The sequence below is a fragment of the Chaetodon trifascialis genome, chromosome 22, assembly GCF_039877785.1.
Source record: "Chaetodon trifascialis isolate fChaTrf1 chromosome 22, fChaTrf1.hap1, whole genome shotgun sequence".
NCBI lineage: Eukaryota > Metazoa > Chordata > Actinopteri > Chaetodontiformes > Chaetodontidae > Chaetodon > Chaetodon trifascialis.
Window position 1 is genome coordinate 7,442,921 of NC_092077.1, and position 20,753 is coordinate 7,463,673.

At 45.2% G+C, this 20,753-nt stretch overlaps 1 protein-coding gene across 2 annotated transcripts in view; it reads left to right on the plus strand.

Moving 5' to 3' along the window:
• The window catches only part of rerg (RAS-like, estrogen-regulated, growth inhibitor), a 31,436-nt gene extending 16,517 nt beyond the window's left edge, over positions 1–14,919 (plus strand). For both annotated transcript variants that reach the window (XM_070991666.1, XM_070991667.1), the window contains 3 exons: positions 7,393–7,449; positions 11,515–11,588; positions 13,465–14,919. In XM_070991666.1, coding sequence (XP_070847767.1) covers positions 7,393–7,449; positions 11,515–11,588; positions 13,465–13,875 — 542 coding nt within the window. In that variant the 3' untranslated portion in view covers positions 13,876–14,919. The remainder of the gene's footprint in view (positions 1–7,392; positions 7,450–11,514; positions 11,589–13,464) is intronic.
• Positions 14,920–20,753: the final 5,834 nt, after the last annotated feature.

Here is a 20,753-nt window from a genome sequence, read left to right on the forward strand (position 1 = left end):
AGGTGACTAATGTGTTTAATTATATATGTATATGTTTATGTAGAAGACAGTCTGAAGTCCTGTAACAGGGCTCAGTTAATTATCTACCAATCTGTCAACTCAATGCAAAGATTATCTTTCTCTGTCTTACCAACATTACCAGCATAATTACACCACTCATGATTACAGATTGAATAGGGAAAACAATTTAATGGCTCAGGAGTGCGAAACACTGCACCTGATGGTTTAATTGCAGTTTGATTTATTATGAGAACTTGGCTGAAGCGGCAAAAACAACCGAGCTGCCAAAATGCACTTTGTGATGGAGGGAATGTGTTCACGGCACAACAAATGCAAATTTCAGCCACGGACCGGAGGCTGCTCACAGTGATGTTAAGAGAGATGTATTCATTTTCACTGCTGGTGATCTCCAGGGCAACACTGGGTGATTTATGATTCTTTGAGGTTTTAGAAAGGAATTTGCTTGTCTATTATGTTGACACCATACTACACCTGAAGTGGTAATTCATTAGAGTCTACTTAGGACAGGTTGCTATATCAGATGGAAATTGATATGTGTGCAGAGGTTGTTCATTTAAAACACGTAATTTACATACTGTTTATGAAAACCGGGCTAATTATTAGTTATCCCATAACTAATGAGTAATTAAGCGCGGCTGAAAATGGAAAGCTGGTCCATTATTCTCAGAAAAGCAGATGCACTGATTATACCCCACATCTCATTAATTTAAATGGTGTATGGAATCTGCAAACCTCAGTAACTAATGAGTTTTGGTTCATGGAGGAGGAAAGTGATGAGTCATGTGACCATAATTGGCCGGGAGGGTTGGCGGGTCTGCTGTCAGCTGATCTGGAGAACAAGAAAAGTGATGAAATGTCTTGAAGTATTATTGGATTCATGTTTTAGGAAAAAATATTGTTATGCATTTTATGATGATAATAGCATTGCCAGTTGTCCCGTACTGGCCACTTGTGCTGTGCATCAGTTATACATGCATCAGTGCTGCAGTGGCTAATATTATAAAAGATATTAAAAGCTATACTAGAAATACAGTTGCTAAGCTATGATTGGACAATTGCTGTTTGGTGAACAGGATTAGCAAATGCTACTGTAGTCATAATGCAGATGAAAATGCTGCTACCAAAATATTCTTTGTCGATGCTCAATTGTAGTGTTCTGATTAGCCTAAAATGGGCGCTCACAGGATTGTTTGTTTTTTCGTTTGAACTTCGAGCTTTACTGCAGCTCACTGTTCAAAACTACTGTTGGTCTCTAAACCTGAATTCCTCTGAACCCCGGCTCTCACAACGTGAAATATTTGTTCCCGACCGGCCCAGACAGTGACACCATCACTCATGGGAGATGACATGTTTACTGTTGCCTTGTGTGTTATTGTTACTCAGCTTACTCTAGCCTTCCCACATCCCTTCTTGCAGGGCATTTGGGGAAATTGTAAAACAAATATGCATGGAGCCTGATTGGCGAGCTGCAATCTGATCTGGAATGGAGCTGAGATGATTAGATGTCTTGATCTCGTTTATATTTGGCAGCAGGCAGAGATTAAATATTTCCCCTGGCTCCAATGGGACTGCCACAAGTCCCTTTTCCAAAGACATACAATACATACATTTCCTTATGTATGGTTTATGTCTATCCAGAAGCTCCAGAGAGGTTTTGGTGTTGGTGGTTTGGGATGCTGACGTGCCCCAGAGAGACACTGGTGGTGAAAGGAACTCTGGGAAAGCCCTGAGAATGGGAACAGTGGCCTGACCTCCTGTTCAGGAAGTGGTTTGGATGCTTTTGTAACTAATATGTTTGTCTGTTTTTAGCCTCAGGGCTGTCACTTTTCAGTGTGTGTGTGAAGAAACACTCTTATACACTATTTGCACAGGAGAAACATGCTGGTTGAGACACAAACCGTAATGTAAAAATGTGTTTCCCTCTGCTTTATATTGTAAGAAATAAGAAAAAAAATGCTGAAAACTACTCCAAATTGACTTTCTGTCACATAAAAAAAAAAAAAGTTGAATAAATCTTTGTGAACTCTGGAAGCAACGAACAGCGATCCCATTTTTCATCCTTCCTTGTCAGCTGCTGCACTCTTCTAACAGCTTTTTACTGTGTCTATCGTTTGGTTCTAATAATGCATCAGTGGAAGTGATTTAGTCCAGTAGCACCTTGTATACGTGCTGAAGCTCCACAGGATTAATGCTTGAGCTTTGACAAAACTGGCCCAGCAGAGCTACAAGACTAAAATGCAGGAAATCCCAAATCAATAATCATTGTACAAAGCCAGTTCAAATGATAATAGGTTGTGAGGATATTGATTAGGGATGAAGCCCTGCTACAAAAATAGCAATTCCATAGTTATTTAAGCAAATGAATCTCAAACTTCTTGACATAATTGGAACAAAAATGTCAGTTGGGTGTTGCAACATGAAGGATAGCTTTGATGATTCCAGTTAACATCATAGGTTAATGTCCTTTACAAGCATTTGGAGCCACGTTGTGTGTAAATCCATGGCCTCCTGTCTGCCAACACGGCAGCAGGGCAGCAACTGTCTGCATTTCTTCTGACAGAACTGCAATAAAACCCCAGAAACAGCAAGCGTGGTTAATGATTCACCTACTTTCCATTCACGTAAAATATGAGAGTACAAGCGAACTAAACTTTTCTTGAATATTTTAACCTGTGGGAGATCTGAAATTGCCGTTGAATTATTTACATTTCTTCTGTTCTTAATATTTCTGAGCTCTCATGAGCTTCACAGAGATGAAGTTATTCACACAGTCATAGAACATTCAGTAATATATACAACATAGAAACATGAATATGGATCAAGCATCAATGTGTGCATGCTGCAATAAAAGCGGCACTGGTACTTTTTTTGCTCGCTTGTGCTGTCTGATTTCTCAGTCAGAATCCAGCCTAATCATTTCACCTCTGGTCTTATCAGCACAGCTGGCTTGTATGACATGAACTGACATGACATGAACACAATGGGTACAAAACTTGACTGCAGCTGCACAGCACTGGGAGAGCTCTACTTGTCAACCAGTAAAGAGGTGTTTTTGTGGCTGAAAGGAACCAAAGAGCCGTGGGTGTCCGTCTGATGGCCGTGGGGAATCAATAGAGACTGTTCAATGAGTAACACTGCGCCGGCTCAGAACAGGACCATGGGCGCCGCTAATTGCTCTTGCTTTGTTTGCAATGAGTCCAACATTCTGCTGCTAATGTGATTAGGTCACTTTGGACAAAAGCGGCTTTTGGCAAACACCTCCCGTGGATGATGTGTTTGACGTAAATGTGAAAACTCGGCACTCCTCCATCCATCCACTCAGATTGGCCCCGTGAAGCCGGGGCTGGAGACTTTGATCAAATCGGATCAGTTTGTCTGCTCGGCCGCAGTATTTGATGGAAAGTATCAAGTTGCGGAAAACCAACTTGCAGCCTGAGAATGAGAGAAACCCAACCGCCCATCTTCAGTGACGGGTTATTGATTTAGTCAGCATGCCAGCAGGGAATTTTTCAAATGGCCATACGTACCACACCGTATGTGCTCAAGGCGATGCTGCCATGTTGGAGGGAGGAGACACCAACAGCGATTCCTCCTCCATCACGATTTTTACCCTAACACGGCACAGAAACGATGTTTTTTGTGACAAAGGTGCAATAATATCATCATTCCTCCACTGTGCTACGTCTATGTAGCCGCTTTTTATAAACACGTGGTGAAAGTAGTCTTTATGAAATAGCTAGTTCATTTTAAAATAGAGTTTTCTGTCATTCACCAGGTGATGAAGTCTCTGCCGTGTGCATGGTGTCTTTGTCACGGGAGACCTGTCAGCACAGCCTGTCAAAGTGTCTCTCCTCAGCTCCATTGCTGACACTGTATTGACGCTTGTTACCCAAACAGTAAACTCTATCAGAAGAGGGATTGCTGAAGATGCTACTTAGCGTATCAAACTGATAACCACGTGGAAGTAAACTTGGGAATGTGGGCGAGTCAGATGACAACTTTTAAAAGAAGGGGAACAAGACATTCTTCTTCTTACAAATGGAAAGTTTGCAAAAAGCTTTGGTGCTACAGCCTTAACTTGGTCTGGTATGACCGGTGGCTTATGGTAGCTAATGGTAGCTTAAACTAACCAAACTGAAAGCTGTTCTAATGAATATTTCTGTGCTAAGGTGAAAGTAGTTCCTTGTAGTGATGAACCCACAATGAATTATATCAGGACTTTACGGTTCCCCTCAGCTCTGCAGTGTTTTAGCTTCTTTCAGCTCATTGTTTTAGTTTTACTGTTTGCATCTTCTGTATGTTCCCATCAACCCTTTGTCCAATCAGTGCAGGAAGCTGTTTTCAGCTGTAAAGCTCTGCTAAACCCGCTGCACACTACCTGCCCAGCAGCAAACAGTTGAGTGACAAGCTGGCAAACATAATGAAGCATTTAGCAGCTAAAGAGACAGATATGGCGAGTTGGCCGAGACCAAAAACAGGAGAGTGAACACTGGCTTTCTAACTTTCTAAGTGAGACATTTGTCGTACAGAGATACAGGTATTTCTGTGCTTGAGTGGTTTGAGACAAGAGCACTGGGTTTTCTTTCATTAATTAAGCAAGTATGTATGCAAATCAAATTATGCCACAGATGACAGAAGACATGCAAAACCTCACTGCTTTAACAATGTCTGTCACCAGTTCCAGGTGCATGATTGTTTCCATCACCTGAAATGTTTCATTTTTGGTGCCTTTGTGCTCTTTGTAACCGGAGTGCACAATAATCAGTATGTGCGACGGTAAATCAGGAGAGGTGCAACGTGTGGCTAATGACAGCATCAAAACTGGTGCTATGAGGTTTCCACAGCAGCGGTATGTATGACCAGGTGCATCACATTGAGGCTTTTTTTTTCTAATACCAACACTGTTATCAGCTTTCCTCTCACTGCACACAGTCAGTGAATCCCCTGCCTTTGTGATCCGGTCAGCTTGGTGATACAGAGCACATTATTCCCTCTGCAAACCTTTAGTGAATCTGGGCCACAATGTCCATATTGACGCACGTTAACAAAGGCTCCTCTCTTCCATGTGTACGTTTCTTCTCGTGGCAGTGAAAAGCAGGAGATACAGTTACCTCTAATGAGGAAAGGACTTCACACCCCATTGGTTGTTCTGTCTACCTGGAATCCAGGCCACTACAGCAGAGACAGCATGAAATAACCTCAGTGGGAAATTCGGCACAGAACAAGAGAAGCAAATGTGCGTGGAGAAGAAACGTGCATGTCAGTCTGCCTTCTCAACAGCATGACAAATTATCTGCTGCTGTTCTGCTTTTGGTGCATTCAGGGAGTAATTGAAAGTTGCATGACACACTGTTCCTTTGCCTGAAAACACATTAAGTGTGCTAGGAAAGACAGGGGTTATGTGGTTTACTGAAGAACAAAGTCAACAAAAAAGACCATTTCAAAGGGTAAAGAAAGCTATGGACCTGTATGTAGCAGGAAAAGACCTGTCTGTGTGTCTGTAGTGAGTCTGTTCACCAGGCTCATGCTAATAAAGAGAGAAACTGATCTAACATTGTGAAGTAAAAGAAGTGTTTTGGCTTATAAAAGAGACCAGGGTGAGGGTTTCCACTCCTACTCTGCATACACAAATGACAAAACGTTTGAGCACAGGCTCTCAGTCATCATCAAACACTGCCCTGAGCTCAAAGGCTGGACTTGAGTTCTTTAGGAGCGTAATGAAACGTGGCAGCAGCATTCTGGCTGACATAATAGGTTTTCTTCCCTTTCCTTGTCGTGGCTAATTATGAGCGGAAAACAGGCCTGGCCAAGATGGATGTTTTTTTCAGTTCAAAGGCAAAGCTGTTTCCCCGTCGTCTCCTTGCTACAAACAGCAGCTCAGTAAGTTGACATGAGGACACAGATACACGCCTGGACTCAAGTGGACCACTCAGGCCCATTGGAAGTCAATCAGGCACATGACAGCTCCTGTAGAGAAATGGATTGAAAGTGAACATTTGCTTTTTGGTGTGTGTTAGCAAACAATTAACAAAAAGCAAAAAAAAAAAAAAAAAAAAAAAGGGTATGTATATGGGTCTGCTAATGTCTGCAAAGCGTGGGCGAAATAAAGAAGAAATGCTTGTCAGATAGTCGAATTGCTTCCGGACTCCCTCCCTACTCTACTTGCCATTTTGCCTTTGAACGCAGCAATAGGCCTATTTTAAAATTTGGGCAGGGCCAGGGTGGCTGTTTCTCTCAGCTTCCACTCTTTATGCTAAGCTAATTGCCTCATGGCTCTAGCTCCATATTTCATGCACGAGCATGAGAGCGGTGTCAATCTTTTCATCTCTTGCAAGAAAGCAAATAAATGTCTTTCCCAAAATGTCAAACTGCTCCTTCACATTTTTAACATATTCTGGGAGACTCATGAATAAATAGCTGCATAATGTTTGGATATGCCTGTGAAGCCTTATAGGTGGCTTTTCCTTATCCCTCTCCCAGAGGACTCATGGAATCATGCTTACCCATTAATTCAACTAAAGGCAGAAAAGCTGCAGTTTTCAGATAAACGGCAGCAGAACTGAGGCGCGCACCTCCTGCAGTGACTACCTGGGGGGTAAAGTTGAGCATGAAAAGCTCAATGTCTTAATTGGATATCACTGTAGTGCTCAGCTGTGAGGTACTGGGGGATGATAGTATCATAACAGGCAGCAGAGAAGAGTTTCTGTCGCCCTGTTGATAAGATCAATCAAGAACACAATTTGATCTCGGCTTCTGGATGAAACATGCGAAGAGCTGCTGGGAAAGACATATAAGTACGAGCTCCAGAGATATTTGTCGCATTTTGATGGGCAAATTTTTCAGTTTCCTGCTTTCCTCAAAACCTCCTGCATCACCGTCCTTTAGTCCATGTTTCTAATTGATGTGCTTTCACTCTGCCTCACAGCACACTGTTTGGTTTGTAGCTCTGTGCGATACACAGGTGATGACCTCCTAATTCTGTCTGAATGAAGGAGATCAACATTTCCGTGCGGCTGATGACTTGTTGATGGTAAACCATTAAGAGAGTGAATCACAGGCCTGCTGGGGATGTTTCTTTTTGTAAATTGGGACTAAGGCCGACGCTGTAAAGAGCACACTATCCCACATGAGAGAAGCAGCTAATGAGGAACTTCACTCGGAGATGTTTCATCCTGAAGGCTGTTTGAGTTCTCTTCTATTAGCATTTAGATGAGAAGGGCATTAAAGTGGTTTAGATCTCATGGCCTTTTCATGGTTATCCAGGGCTGATTAGCTACTGAAGTAGACATGTCAGTCAACTGCAGACTAACCTGCTCTGATTTTGCTGTGCTGTTTTCATATTCTGAACATGTCATTATCTGTTCTCTTCAGCTTTGGTGGTGAGATTTCTGACCCGACGCTTCATCTGGGAGTATGACCCAACACTTGGTAAGACAACCAGATATCTGTTTTTACGACCATCAGTATTACCATTGCTACTGCTGCTGTCCCCCTTTTTTTTCAGCAGTACTACAGCTATTGCCCTCAATACTATGTACTACTACTACTACTGTACCACATTCATACCTTTTTCTCTTAAAAACATTAACATTTTTGTATCCTTGTCAGATGAAAAGAAAGGGTTTGATATTTTGGGAAACACTCTGGCATTAATGCAGTGTATTGTTAGTGTTTGTACCAGCTTCATGAAACATGTGTACTGTATAAACTTCAAGTAGCATACATGATTAAGCACAGAAAAGAAGGGGAAAAGAGCCATAACTGCCTGCTTGGTCACCACAAGAGCTGGCATCACAACCAAGAAAGCTCAGCTTGAGGTGCTTAATGGGAATAACAGCACCGTTGGAGGGTGGCTGTGGCCAATCAGACTGCCTGACTGAAATTACCCGTGAAGTGGCTGACACCTTATTATAACCCTATTACAGGCACGTCACACAGGTGGGGGTTGTGCGTACAGAGTGCTGGTCTTAGAAACACAGGATTTCTGCTGAACTTTTCAGCTGAACTATCTCAATATACCCCCTAGTGTCTAGAGCTCACCATTCATCTCCATTCATAAGCGACCTATTCGTTTTGATGAGGGTCAGATTTAGCTGGCTGGCGCACACAATTACTCCAGTGTGTTTTGGGTCTGCCTGAGAGCAGAGGTGTCGCGTACACCACTAAAGACAAAAATCCAAAGCAGCTGCCTCAAGCAAATGTTCCTCTTGAACTGCTGAGCCCAATATTAGAAACTACGAAGAATATTTAGAAAGTGAAATACAAAGTTGGGAAAAAAAAAATTACAGTCTCAGCGGAAGCTTTCTTTTCTTCTGTGTGTCTTGGTGGCAACTTGGCAAAGCTATGCTTTTATTAAAATGTTGAACCTAAGTTCTCTTTTGGGGTGCTTAATTGCCTCAGAGGTGAAATTTATATTTTGGGGATCCAATGAGAGCTAGTCCAAATCCAAACAGAAATCCAGGCATGAAGAAGAGATTTCAGACACCTGCGGGTGACTTCACAGAGTCTACATCAGAAGAGAAGGAAGCTACTGTGTGATTCAATGTTTGTTCCGCTCATTCTCATCCTTATTCAAACTCCAGCCTGTTAGGACGGCATCATCCAAACTGTGACATCCTGTGTTCCTGCATCAGAATTAATGATGCAAAAAGAAACAAAGATGTGGATAAGTCATGATTACGCTTGGACTACATCATCGACTGACTTCGTATGCACTGGCACAGACTGCAAGTGTGAGATCCCGTTCACCATGGCACCATGAGAAACGGTAGCCTTTCAGAATGCAGATATCTATGATACAGCAATAGTCACTTCTGTCCCCGCACACCAGGCGGTTATGAATCTAGTTGCCTTTGGCACATAGAAATGAATGCTGAGCTACTTCTCCTGGCATCACAACAGCGATTGTGTTGCATACTGCACAGGGAGTTTGTGCTCTGAGTATTTTGGAAAGAAATGACTGTAAAGCATGTGTAAGAGCATAGCGATTTTCATCTGGTTGATGAACTATAGCAACACTTTCCTTTTCTACCCTCTGCCAAAACAGCCCTCAGGCGGTGAGGGGTTTTGAATTATGAGGGATGAATTGCTTGCTGCCAGGAAAATTACTGCTTTTGTTTCTCTGTAAGACCTCTAGATGGATGATGGGGCTGGTTAAATCGTCCTGCCCGCTGTCAGTACATTTAGCAACAAATACACAGAGGGGTGGACGTGGACAGATCGGGTGCTGTTTGCCGTTGACAGAGTGATGACTCCTGAAATAGGCTGTCCCACGGGTTGCTGTGTGAGACTCTGGTTGTCCTCATCACAGATGCTCCTCATGCCTCCAGCCAAACAGCTATAAATCGCAACTCTGCTTCCACCTCTGGCTCTCTGTGACATTTAATTTACGTCACAGGATGCAGTTTATCCCCCGGAGAGGTGAGTGCACCTGGGACACAGCCGGATGCAGACTGGAGCAACAACAAGCTCTTTTCAATGATAATTTGAACATTGTTTTGACATGTTTTTACTATCGTTGTTTGTCCTCACTAAGCTATTTGATCAACACTTTGAGTCAGGTGTATTTTGGTTTGAAACATCCAATCACAAGCTTAGAATTCTGCTGCCTGATAACCACTAGCAAATGGATTACGCTTTGCAATACCATCGAGCACTGTGCCAGCATGCGTTTCAAAGGTTCAAAAGTTAAAAGTGATGGGAGGAACAAGATGTATAAATTCTCCTCAAATAAAAGGAAATGGAAATCTGTTAATTTTTTTTTTTGATACTGATTTCTAGACCTACTAAGCTTTGTAATATTATCCCTCCATTAAAGAATCGTGCATCAAGAAGTAGCAGAGCAGATATGACATGAGTCACAAGCTGAAAGCAATTGTATGGCTAGATTCACAAAGCCAAAAAGCTTTGAGAGAGCGCTGGCTTGAGCCCTCTGGTTGAAATAACGGCAAAATCCAGCAGAATCTCTCTCTTTACAAGGAGGGTTTTGGGGGGCTTCAGTGCTCTCTGCCAGGTGTTTACACAGATGGGTTTTTTACAAGGGGGCAATTCAGGCAGATAACTCCTGTGCTGGTGGAATGAAAGGCCACGGTCACAGTTCACAACTATGTTCTTGTGCCAGGAATAAGAAGCTTCTGAAAGCAGCTAGAGGTGAAGCTCAGGTCATTTTAGGTCATTGCAAGAGTCAGCAGGATAACCTGAAGCATTTGGCAGCAAAATGCAAGATAACGATTTAATGGAGAATGAACTAAAGAAAATGGAAACGTGATGCCCTTTTTAAACAGTCTGAGCCACGCAGAAGCCAGTGTGTCTCCTTGTGTTGACCTCCAATAGAAGCCCCCCTCCATGGCCATAAAAATGCTTTACCAGTGACTCCAGAAAACATGGATGTCTGTGATGCAAAGTTTATCAGGGTTTTCCCCTTCTATTTAACTCGAAGGTGGGTCGCCTTTGTGTTATTGGCTTTTATTGGATTTTAGTGCTTCTTATATTTATTCTTTTTTTTTAAATAAATATTGAGCAATCTGACATCCACTGTTTATTTAATGTAAATAAATGTGAAGTTAAATAAATGGACTATTGCGTTCATTCAAGCAGAGCACTGAAGTCATGCTTGCATTGGCCGATCAGCTGATTGACACATCATCTACCTGTTGATTAATACCATTCAGTCGTATTCATGAATCCTGCTTTGTGAAACCCTCTCTTATTCTAGTTGATAAGAGTCCACAACCTGTAATGCCCATGTGTGTTTACAACTGTCTCGGTGTCTATGCCAGAGTGCATTGTGTGGGGAAATTTGTTTTCCCAGCAGAATCCTCGTCGCTGCTTGGATTCTTCGAAATTCTTTTTTTTTTTGTCTTTATTCACTAGAGACAGAGGCAAGCAGGAAACAAGCGAGAAAGAGGGTTGCTAAGGGTCGTTCAATCGAACCACATGCCACATGAGCTGTAACCTTTACCCTACTCAAGCACTCCGCACAATCCAACAGTATCATCGTTTGCAGCAAATGGTTAATCCCTTGACGTAAGGGTCTATGGCTAACACATAAATTTTGACCATGCACCATAAAAGACATCTGCAGTGTAATTCTAATGCCTCATGTCAGGTCAGTCAGTCTTGAAGGCCCGTCAGTTTAATACTAAAGAAGCTGAAGTGAAGCAATAACGTGCATTATTAATGCAGGGTTCAGTATTCGATAAGAAGCCAAGGTTTGGTGTGCAGAAGTTCTACACACAGTAATCATCAAATTTTATGAGTGGTCCTCTGAATCATTCAAAGTAACAGTAGGTGGAATTATATGTTCCACTTCAATAGTGATGACTTATTTTGCACAGATTTCATGTCTGCCTACCTTCATAGTGATATGCCATTCAGCAAAAAGGCAGAGTTTTACTCCTGTGTTAGGAGCTACTATCAAATCATGATTCACGTTGGATTGAATGTCTAAAAGCTGTGTTAACTGATTTCATCTACTTTTTTGTGTGTGTACAGAGTCAACATATCGTCATCAAGCCAACATTGACGATGAGGTTGTCAGCATGGAGATTCTGGACACTGCAGGGCAGGTGAGATAAATTATCCCCATTTCCCTAATCCAGCTTTGCATCAAACATTTTCATTTGACAAATTAAAACAGAAATATAAATATAAAGACCTGGGTTCTCTACCACCATATTCGACTCTATATTATTACTGTAATGCTAAATCTGTGGAGTAATCTTTTTTATTGCTGTGTCACACATTCAGCCCATCCCATGACGGATTGGGTGGATTTAAGTTAAGGCTTAACGTCAAAAATATAACAAGACATCTTCCAGCAACACACACAAAACCAAAAGAAAAACACCTACAGCACACTGAATGCACTTACTGCAAATAACATACATTTATGTGTTAATGTTCGAATAAATTGCATGTCCATTAGCATAAAAAAGAGTTCTGAAGGTCTAAATTCTGGCCTTCTGGCCTTTTCTCCCAGAGTAACTCATTAATTCTGTCAGCAAAGTATCGTTGAATCCTGGTAAAAAGTAGAATTTAAAACCAAATGAAAGTCATTTGAAACGGTGAGCTGATGATTGAACAATTGAAACCCACATATTTTCAGAAGACACAGTGGAAATGGAGAGTGACCACACACCTCTACAAAAATTCATACTTTCTTTCCCTTTTGAAAAATTGACTTGGGTCCACTTTGTAATGCAGATCAACTCGAATGCTCGGGTATCATCTTGCCTTTGCTGCCTTTTCTTGGAAAGATTTGATACATAGAAACGCTCATCTGAAGAACTGTAGAAGGAGTACATGTGACACTGAATGGCACTTTCACATGGTAATTTCCTGCAGTGTGACAGGAGCTTTGCAGGGTCCTGGCCATGAGGGAGAGCTTGCGTAAGTCCTCTGGCTGAAGATAAATATGCTGCAGTGCTGCGTAGGTGTTCTGTTGGCGGCTGATTTCCTCTGCGACACTTCAGCCAAGTCATCTCTCTCTCATTATATTGTAGTCTATTTTCAGCTGGCATTAGGATGAGATCTGAATATTTCCAGACACGGTTGCGCTGGATGTCAGGCCTCCCTCTCCTGACTCTGGCTGTATCAAAGCATTGTGCTAATGCGATCATGGTTTGTGGAGGTAGAGTCTTCTTGTTAGCTCATAAATTCCAGGTTCAAAAGTCAGTCAGGTACACATCTGTCCTCTGGAAGGACATGATATTTTTTAAGCTTCCTCTATCAATAACTATGAGACCAGGACCTGTGTGCCTCCCTCCAGTCAGGTTATGATTTCAGGTCTGCCACACGACCAGTTAAGTCATGTAATAACCCAGCGGACTGTTTCTGCTTCAACATGATCAAATTAGGAGCACATGCCTGAATTTTCACATCCCTCAGACAGCTGCAGAATTTAATTCCTGGCTTAGAGCATGTGTGGGAGAGAGCAGAGAGAAAGTCAGGAAACACAAATGCATGAAAAAATAGATGTGTCATATATGCTGAAAACAGCCAAGACAACTCAAAAGTGTGTGGGGACTGAAAATACTGGCTACAAAATAACGCATATGCAAGAACAATTACAAAAGTCCTCTTTTCAAAAGGTTTAGAGTCACAAAAATTACAGCAATTGCTTTATATTTTGGGAAATTCACATTCTTGAGGACAGTTAGATGAAAAAATGGATCCTGTTCCTCATGCTGTATGGTAAATATGAAGCTACAGCTAGCAGGTTATCTTAGCGTAGCACAAAGACTGGCAGGCCAAAGCTCACGAATTAATAAAGGAAGTCAACACTTCTATGGATTTTATTACCTTTGGACATGCTAAGTTAGCTAACCTCCCCATTGGTTGTAGCTTTCTAATTAGAATACAGATATGGGAATGGTAGCATTCTCTCATCTAGATCTTGGCAGGCAAACACAAGTATCACCACATTTTGTGTCTTCACCTCAGGAGGACATTCAACAGAAGGAGGGCCACATGCGTTGGGGCGACGGATTCGTCATTGTGTACGACATCACAGACAGGGGAAGCTTTGAGGAGGTGGCGCCGCTCCGAAGCCTCCTAGAGGAGGTGAAGAAGCCAAAAAACGTGCCCTTGGTCCTTGTGGGTAACAAGTCCGATCTGGACCACGTCCGGCAGGTTGGCACGGAGGAAGGCGAACGGCTGGCAGCTGAGATGGCGTGCGCCTTCTACGAATGCTCAGCGTGTGACAATGAAGGCGGCGCTGTGGCCGAGGCGTTCCACGAGCTGTGCCGCGAGGTGAGGCGCCGCAAGGCCGTGCAGGGCAAGGCAAGACGCCGCAGCTCCACCACACACGTCAAACAGGCCATCAACAAGATGCTGACCAAGATCAGCAGCTAGGGAAGAGCCACACCACCGTCTGATGGCACAAGAAATGTAAATTTGTCTCATGTTAATGTTTCAAGCGATTATTGGCTCTGAAATGGACAAAATGTGACTGATTTAACGTGGGATGTGTTATTTACTTCTTCTCTGATCATCTTCCATCAAAAAGGTCCCAAGAGCAATATCTCTTCCCTCTGGAAGAGGTAAACGACATGGTCACTTCCGCATGGGAGCCTTTAAGGATGATTTCTCGTCCAGACATATGAGCTCATTTGGATGAAAGTAATCCTGGATTCTGGCGAGATGTGAGATGTTTCACGATGAATTATTAAAATGGTGAGGTTCTCAACTTTTTTTCTTTTATCCTCTCATCTAACTCTCTTTATCTCAATAAACAAGCCAGGACGCAGTCTGGAACGAAGCATGCAAGCTGTCCTATTTAGCATGCACAGAATCCAAGCATTTATTGATGTAGAATGAAAAGATTCGCATTTTCCTCTGTTTCTCTGTCTGTGGGGCGATATTTTGATGTACTTCGGCCCACATGTATGTAACTGTTGTAACTGTCAGCGGTGGTCAAAGAAAAATAAGACCAGAAAAATAAGGCTATTATTCATTAACTGTAGATTCACAGTCCACGCATGTCAACCCAAGCAAACTCCCCAGCGTAGTCGATACCTGTCCTTCAAACAGGCCTTGTAAAAAAGTCCACAGTGTTCTGTTGACATTAAATGTTCTGCAGTGGCTGCTTGTGTTTGTCCAGGACGTGTGCTCTTCAAGATCTTGTCCTCGAGGAACCAAAGCACATGTTCAGCCCATGAAAGAACATTTCCACCGTTTTCTCCAAACCACCAAAGGTCCATCCCGATATGTCACATTCCAGGGATGTACTCTGTGGCTGTAATTTTAATACTGTAGGTGTGTACAGATCCCAAATGCATCTACAGTAGAAGATACTGTAATTGTTGAAATGTAATGTTTTTTCTTTATGTGTGTGATCTGTATGATGAAAACAACCAGCTGTGCACTTGTAATTAAAAACTGAGATATATCCCAACAGTTTTTCTCTGAGTGAGTCCATGTGTTTGGTTGACATCGGTGTAAATGTCTTCTCTTGCTGTGTACTAAGTTTCAAATAATAAGCATGGTGATTGATATAAATGCATTCAGCCAGACCATCAAATGTCACATTTACATAGTGACAGTCTCCAGACGGGCAGATCGGTGTCTATCCCCATATGGTTTATATACAGCTCCTGAAACTCACTTGATGATGTTAAATTTAAAATCTCAGCCTTTTTCATTTGGCATGTCAAATTAGAAGTGTGCAAATAATAAAAGAGGACCAGGCTGTTTTAGCTGTGATGAGAAGGCAGGCACAAAAGGTAAGCGCATCCACACTGACACTCCTCTCTGCAAGCAAAGCTATTAAGGAAATATATAACATTAACAAAATATTAAGGAAACATTGTTATGCTCTAAACTCAATCATTCTGCATTGAAACAAAATGCCATGTTGCACTAATTAACTCCCTGTGCACATGCTGTTCTCTCTCTCTCTCTCTCTCTCTCTCTCTCTCTCTCTCTCTCTCTCTCTCTCTCACACACACACACACACACACAAAAGGTTTCATCATTTTGTCACAGTCATTGTCAATACTGGGTGTGTTCTTCTTCAGCTCCCTATTACAACAATCAAGCATCATTTTCTGGTCAATATGGAGTTCAAAAAAAACACCTCCTTTCATCTGTTTTGCCTTGATGCTGGATATGAAAACCTTTTCAATCAAACTGTCTCTCACACGTTCCCATTTAGCAGCCAAGAAAATGAAAGCTGTTACCCACCTCTGACAGTGTCATATTAAAAAAGGAAATCTCCCGCTAAATACGCCCTGTCACTGCAAATAGATTGCTGACACGTAGGATATGAAAACCAACGCTGCTGTCTTTAGGTTGGCTGAAGTAGAGAGGAGTGGCACAGCTATCTGGTACATAATTACTAGAGACAAATATCCCATAATAACCATGGAAGGGAGCCATGGAGCTCCTCCTCACCCTGACCATTTAGAGAGTATAAAGGGCAATTCCAGGTTTCCCCATCACATGTAAATTCTGACTCTTAAAAGTTGTCCTCCCCCGAACAGCAGAGAAAAACACTTCAAGTTAGAGAATAGAAATCATCACCATGCAAAAGAAGGTGACCATTGTGCCGTTTCACACCCAGCATAAAGATGAGTGGGCGCGGTGAGATTTTCATATTTTCACTTCTGACACTCAGCAGTCTGGTGGTCCGGCCCATCAGCTCCCATCAGCTTCCAGCTGTTCTGAATGCTGCTGGAGCTCTGACCTTCCGATGTGCCGGCCAAAGGGTCATTTCCAGATTTGACGCCCCAGGTGGCCAGTAGTCTCTGTACCCTTCAGCGCGGGCACTAATGCACACTCTCACATCCACAGCATTAGGAAAAATAATCAGACATTCGTAGCTTGTTATGAGTGAGCAGTAACTCTGAAAGAAAAAGAAATGCAATCCCCCAATATTTTATGTTTTCCATCCATCCATCCATTATCTTCCGCTTATCCGGGGCCGGGTTGCGGGGGGAGCAGTCTGAGCAGGGACGCCCAGACTTCCCTCTCCCCGGACACTTCCTCCAACTCTTCCGGGGGGATCCCGAGGCGTTCCCAGGCCAGCCGAGTGACGTAGTCACCCCAGCGTGTCCTGGGTCTTCCCCGGGGCCTCCTCCCGGTGGGACATGCCTGGAACACCTCCCTAGGGAGGCGTCCAGGGGGCATCCTATAGAGATGCCCGAGCCACCTCAGCTGACTCCTCTCGATGCGGAGGAGCAGCGACTCTACTCTGAGCTCCTCCCGGGTGACAGAGCTCCTCACCCTATCTCTAAGGGAGCGCTCCGCCACCCTGCGGAGGAAACTCATTTCAGCCGCTTGTATCCGGGACCTCGTTCTTTCGGTCATGACCCAAAGTTCATGACCATAGGTGAGGGTAGGAACGTAGATTGACCGGTAAATCGAGAGCTTCGCCTTTCGGCTCAGCTCCTTCTTTACCACGACAGACCGATACAGCGACCGCATTACTGCAGCCGCTGCACCGATCCGCCTGTCAATCTCACGTTCCATCCTTCCCTCACTCGTGAACAGGATCCCAAGATACTTAAACTCCTCCACTTGAGGCAGGAACTCTCCTCCAACCTGAAGGGAGCAAGCCACCTTTTTCCGGTCGAGAACCATGGCCTCGGACTTGGAGGTGCTAACTCTCATCCCAGCTGCTTCACACTCGGCTGTGAACCGCCCCAGCGCATGCTGAAGGTCCTGGCTCGAGGAAGCCAACAAGACAACATCATCCGCGAAAAGCAGAGACGAAATCTGCCGGCCCCCGAACCGAACCCCCTCCGGCCCCTGGCTGCGCCTAGAAATCCTGTCCATAAAAATGATGAACAGAACCGGTGACATAGGGCAGCCCTGCCGGAGTCCAACATGCACTGGGAACAGGTCCGACTTACTGCCGGCAATGCGGACCAAGCTCCTGCTCCGGTTGTACAGGGACTGTACAGCCCTCAACAGAGGGCCTCCAACCCCATACTCCTGGAGCACCTCCCACAGAATGACGCGAGGGACACGGTCGAATGCCTTCTCCAAGTCCACGAAGCACATGTGGACTGTTTGGGCAAACTCCCATGAACCCTCAAGCACCCTGTGGAGGGTATAGAGCTGGTCCAGTGTTCCACGGCCAGGACGAAAACCGCATTGTTCCTCTTGAATCCGGGGTTCGACTATCGGCCGGATTCTCCTCTCCAGTACCCTGGAATAGACTTTACCAGGGAGGCTGAGGAGTGTGATCCCCCGATAGTTGGAACACACCCTCCGGTCCCCCTTTTTAAAAAGAGGGACCACCACCCCAGTCTGCCAGTCCAGAGGCACTGTCCCCGTCTGCCACGCGATGCTGCAGAGGCGTGTCAACCAAGACAGTCCTACAACATCCAGAGACTTGAGGTACTCAGGGCGGATCTCATCCACCCCCGGCGCTTTGCCACCGAGGAGCTTGCGAACTGCCTCAGTGACTTCAGCCCCGGTGATGAATGAATCGACCTCCAAGTCCCCAGTCTCTGCTTCCTCTACGGAAGACATGACAGAGGGATTGAGGAGATCCTCGAAGTATTCCTTCCACCGCCCGACAATATCCCCAGTCGAGGTCAACAGCTCCCCACCTCCACTGTAAACAGTGTTGACAGAAAGCTGCTTCCCCCTCCTGAGGCGCCGAACGGTTTGCCAGAATTTCCTCGAGGCCAACCGGTAGTCCTCCTCCATGGCCTCCCCGAACTCCTCCCAGACCCGAGTTTTTGCTTCTACAACCGCCCGAGCTGCCGCACGCTTGGTCTGCCGGTACCCATCAGCTGCCTCAGGAGTCCTATGAGCCAACCAGGCCCGATAGGACTCCTTCTTCAGCTTGACGGCATCCCTTACTTCCGGTGTCCACCACCGGGTTCGGGGGTTGCCGCCACGACAGGCACCGCCGACTTTACGGCCACAGCTATGGACGGCTGCATCAACAATGGAAGTGGAGAACATGGTCCATTCGGACTCAATGTCTCCAACCTCCCTCGGGATCTGGTTGAAGCTCTCCCGGAGGTGGGAGTTGAAAACTTCCCTGACAGCGGGTTCCGCCAGACGTTCCCAACAGACCCTCACGGTACGTTTGGGTCTGCCAAGTCTGTCCCGCTTCTTCCCCTGCCAGCGAATCCAACTCACCACCAGGTGGTGATCAGTTGACAGCTCAGCCCCTCTCTTTACCCGAGTGTCCAAGACATACCGCCGAAGGTCAGATGATACGACTACAAAGTCGATCATTGACCTCCGGCCTAGGGTGTCCTGGTGCCACGTGCACTGATGGACACCCTTATGCTTGAACATGGTGTTCGTTATGGACAAACTGTGACTAGCACAGAAATCCAATAACAGAACACCACTCGGGTTCAGATCGGGGAGGCCGTTCCTCCCAATCACTCCCCTCCAGGTGTCACTGTCGCTGCCCACGTGAGCATTGAAGTCTCCCAGCAGAACAATGGAGTCCCCGGTTGGAGCACTTTCCAGTACCCCTCCCAGGGACTCCAAGAAGGCCGGGTACTCTACGCTACTGTTCGGCCCGTAGGCCGAAACAATAGTGAGAGACCTATCCCCAACCCGAAGGCGCAGGGAAGCGACCCTCTCGCTCAGCGGGGAGAACTCCAACACATGGCGGCTGAGCTGGGGGGCTATAAGCAAGCCCACACCAGCTCGCCGCCTCTCACCGCGGGCAACTCCAGAGTAGAAGAGAGTCCAGCCTCTCTCAAGGAGTTGGGTTCCCGAGCCCAGACTGTGCGTGGAGGTGAGCCCGACTATCTCTAGCCGGTACCGCTCAACCTCCCGCACTAGCTCAGGCTCTTTCCCCCACAGTGAGGTGACATTCCATGTCCCCATAGCCAGAGTCGTTGTCCAGGATTTGGGTCGTCGGGGCCCCCGCCCACGACTGCTACCCATTCCACATAGCACCGGCCCCTTCTGATCCTTCCTGCGGGTGGTGGGCCTACGGGAAGGCGGGCCCACGTCGCTCCTTCGGGCTGTGCCCGGCCGGGTCCCGTGGGCAAAGACCCGGCCACCAGGCGCTCGCCTGCGAGCCCCAACCCCAGGCCTGGCTCCAGGGCGGGGCCCCGGTGACGCCAATCCGGGCGACGTACGCTTCCTTGCTTTAATTTCTTTCATAGGGGCTTCTTGAACTGCTCTTAGTCTGACCCGTCACCTAGAACCTGTTTGCCTTGGGAGACCCTACCAGGGGCATTAAGCCCCGGACAACATAGCCTCTAGGATCATTCGGGTACTCAAACTCCTCCACCACGATAAGGTGGCAGTTCAAGGAGGAGATGTTTTCCATGATTCAGTTTAAAGCATTAATTGATTGAGAATGGAACTGGAGACATGGAACAGTATTAGCAGGGGCGGTGCGTGCGGACAGCCAAGCTTAGCAGTTGCTTGAGCCCCTGGCCACTCGGGGGGCCCCGGCCACTTATTTACAGCAACGATTAAATAGACCTGGGCTTTCAGGGACCTCTGTCGGTCCCTGCACCTCACTTTGACAACCATTAATCTATTTTTTTCAGTATTCATCTCAAATGTCCTGGAAATAACAAATTTTTGCGGCGTGCACGGGTGGGGTGGGGCCGCAGGGATTTCTTGCTTGGAGCGAGACCCTAGCAACGCCACTGAGTATTAGCATTCATTTAGGCCATGTTTCTGTTGAATATAAATCCAATATTAATTCCTTTAAGCTCTATTTTGGTCTCCACCAACTTCTAAGGAAACATCTGGCTCTTTAGCAGCTAAAGTGTTGGCCAGGTACTGTACAGGGGGTGTAGAGCATTTTAGCTGAAAACATGAGCAGGAAATGTGAATATTTGACTAAACCAAGATGGTAAAAGCACTTAAAGATACTATAACAGAGCAGAGCCATGTGATAATCTGGTTATTTGACCCATTGCTAATATAAAAATATTGATTAGTGTTGCTTTAATATCCAAATGTTTCAATTAAATGATCGCATATGGAAACATAGAGGTCACTATGAGTGCATGTGCAGCCTCTCATGGTCAAGCTGTCTTGCTATGGTTGGAGAGAGAAGTGTTTATGATGCCCCAGAAGGGAGGGGGCTGGTGTGTGTACCCTCTGCTCAATTTCCTGTCATGCTGTGATGCTCTGAAAGTTGGTGCGAAGTGGGGTCGGGAGTCCGAGGCGCTGTGGGCCCCTTTGATGGGGGCTTTGTTGGAGAGGGTGGCTGCAGTGGGTAAAAGGAGCTGCATTAAGACAGTGGGGAGAAATGAGGAAATCACTGTGGGGGGAATGATGGAGCG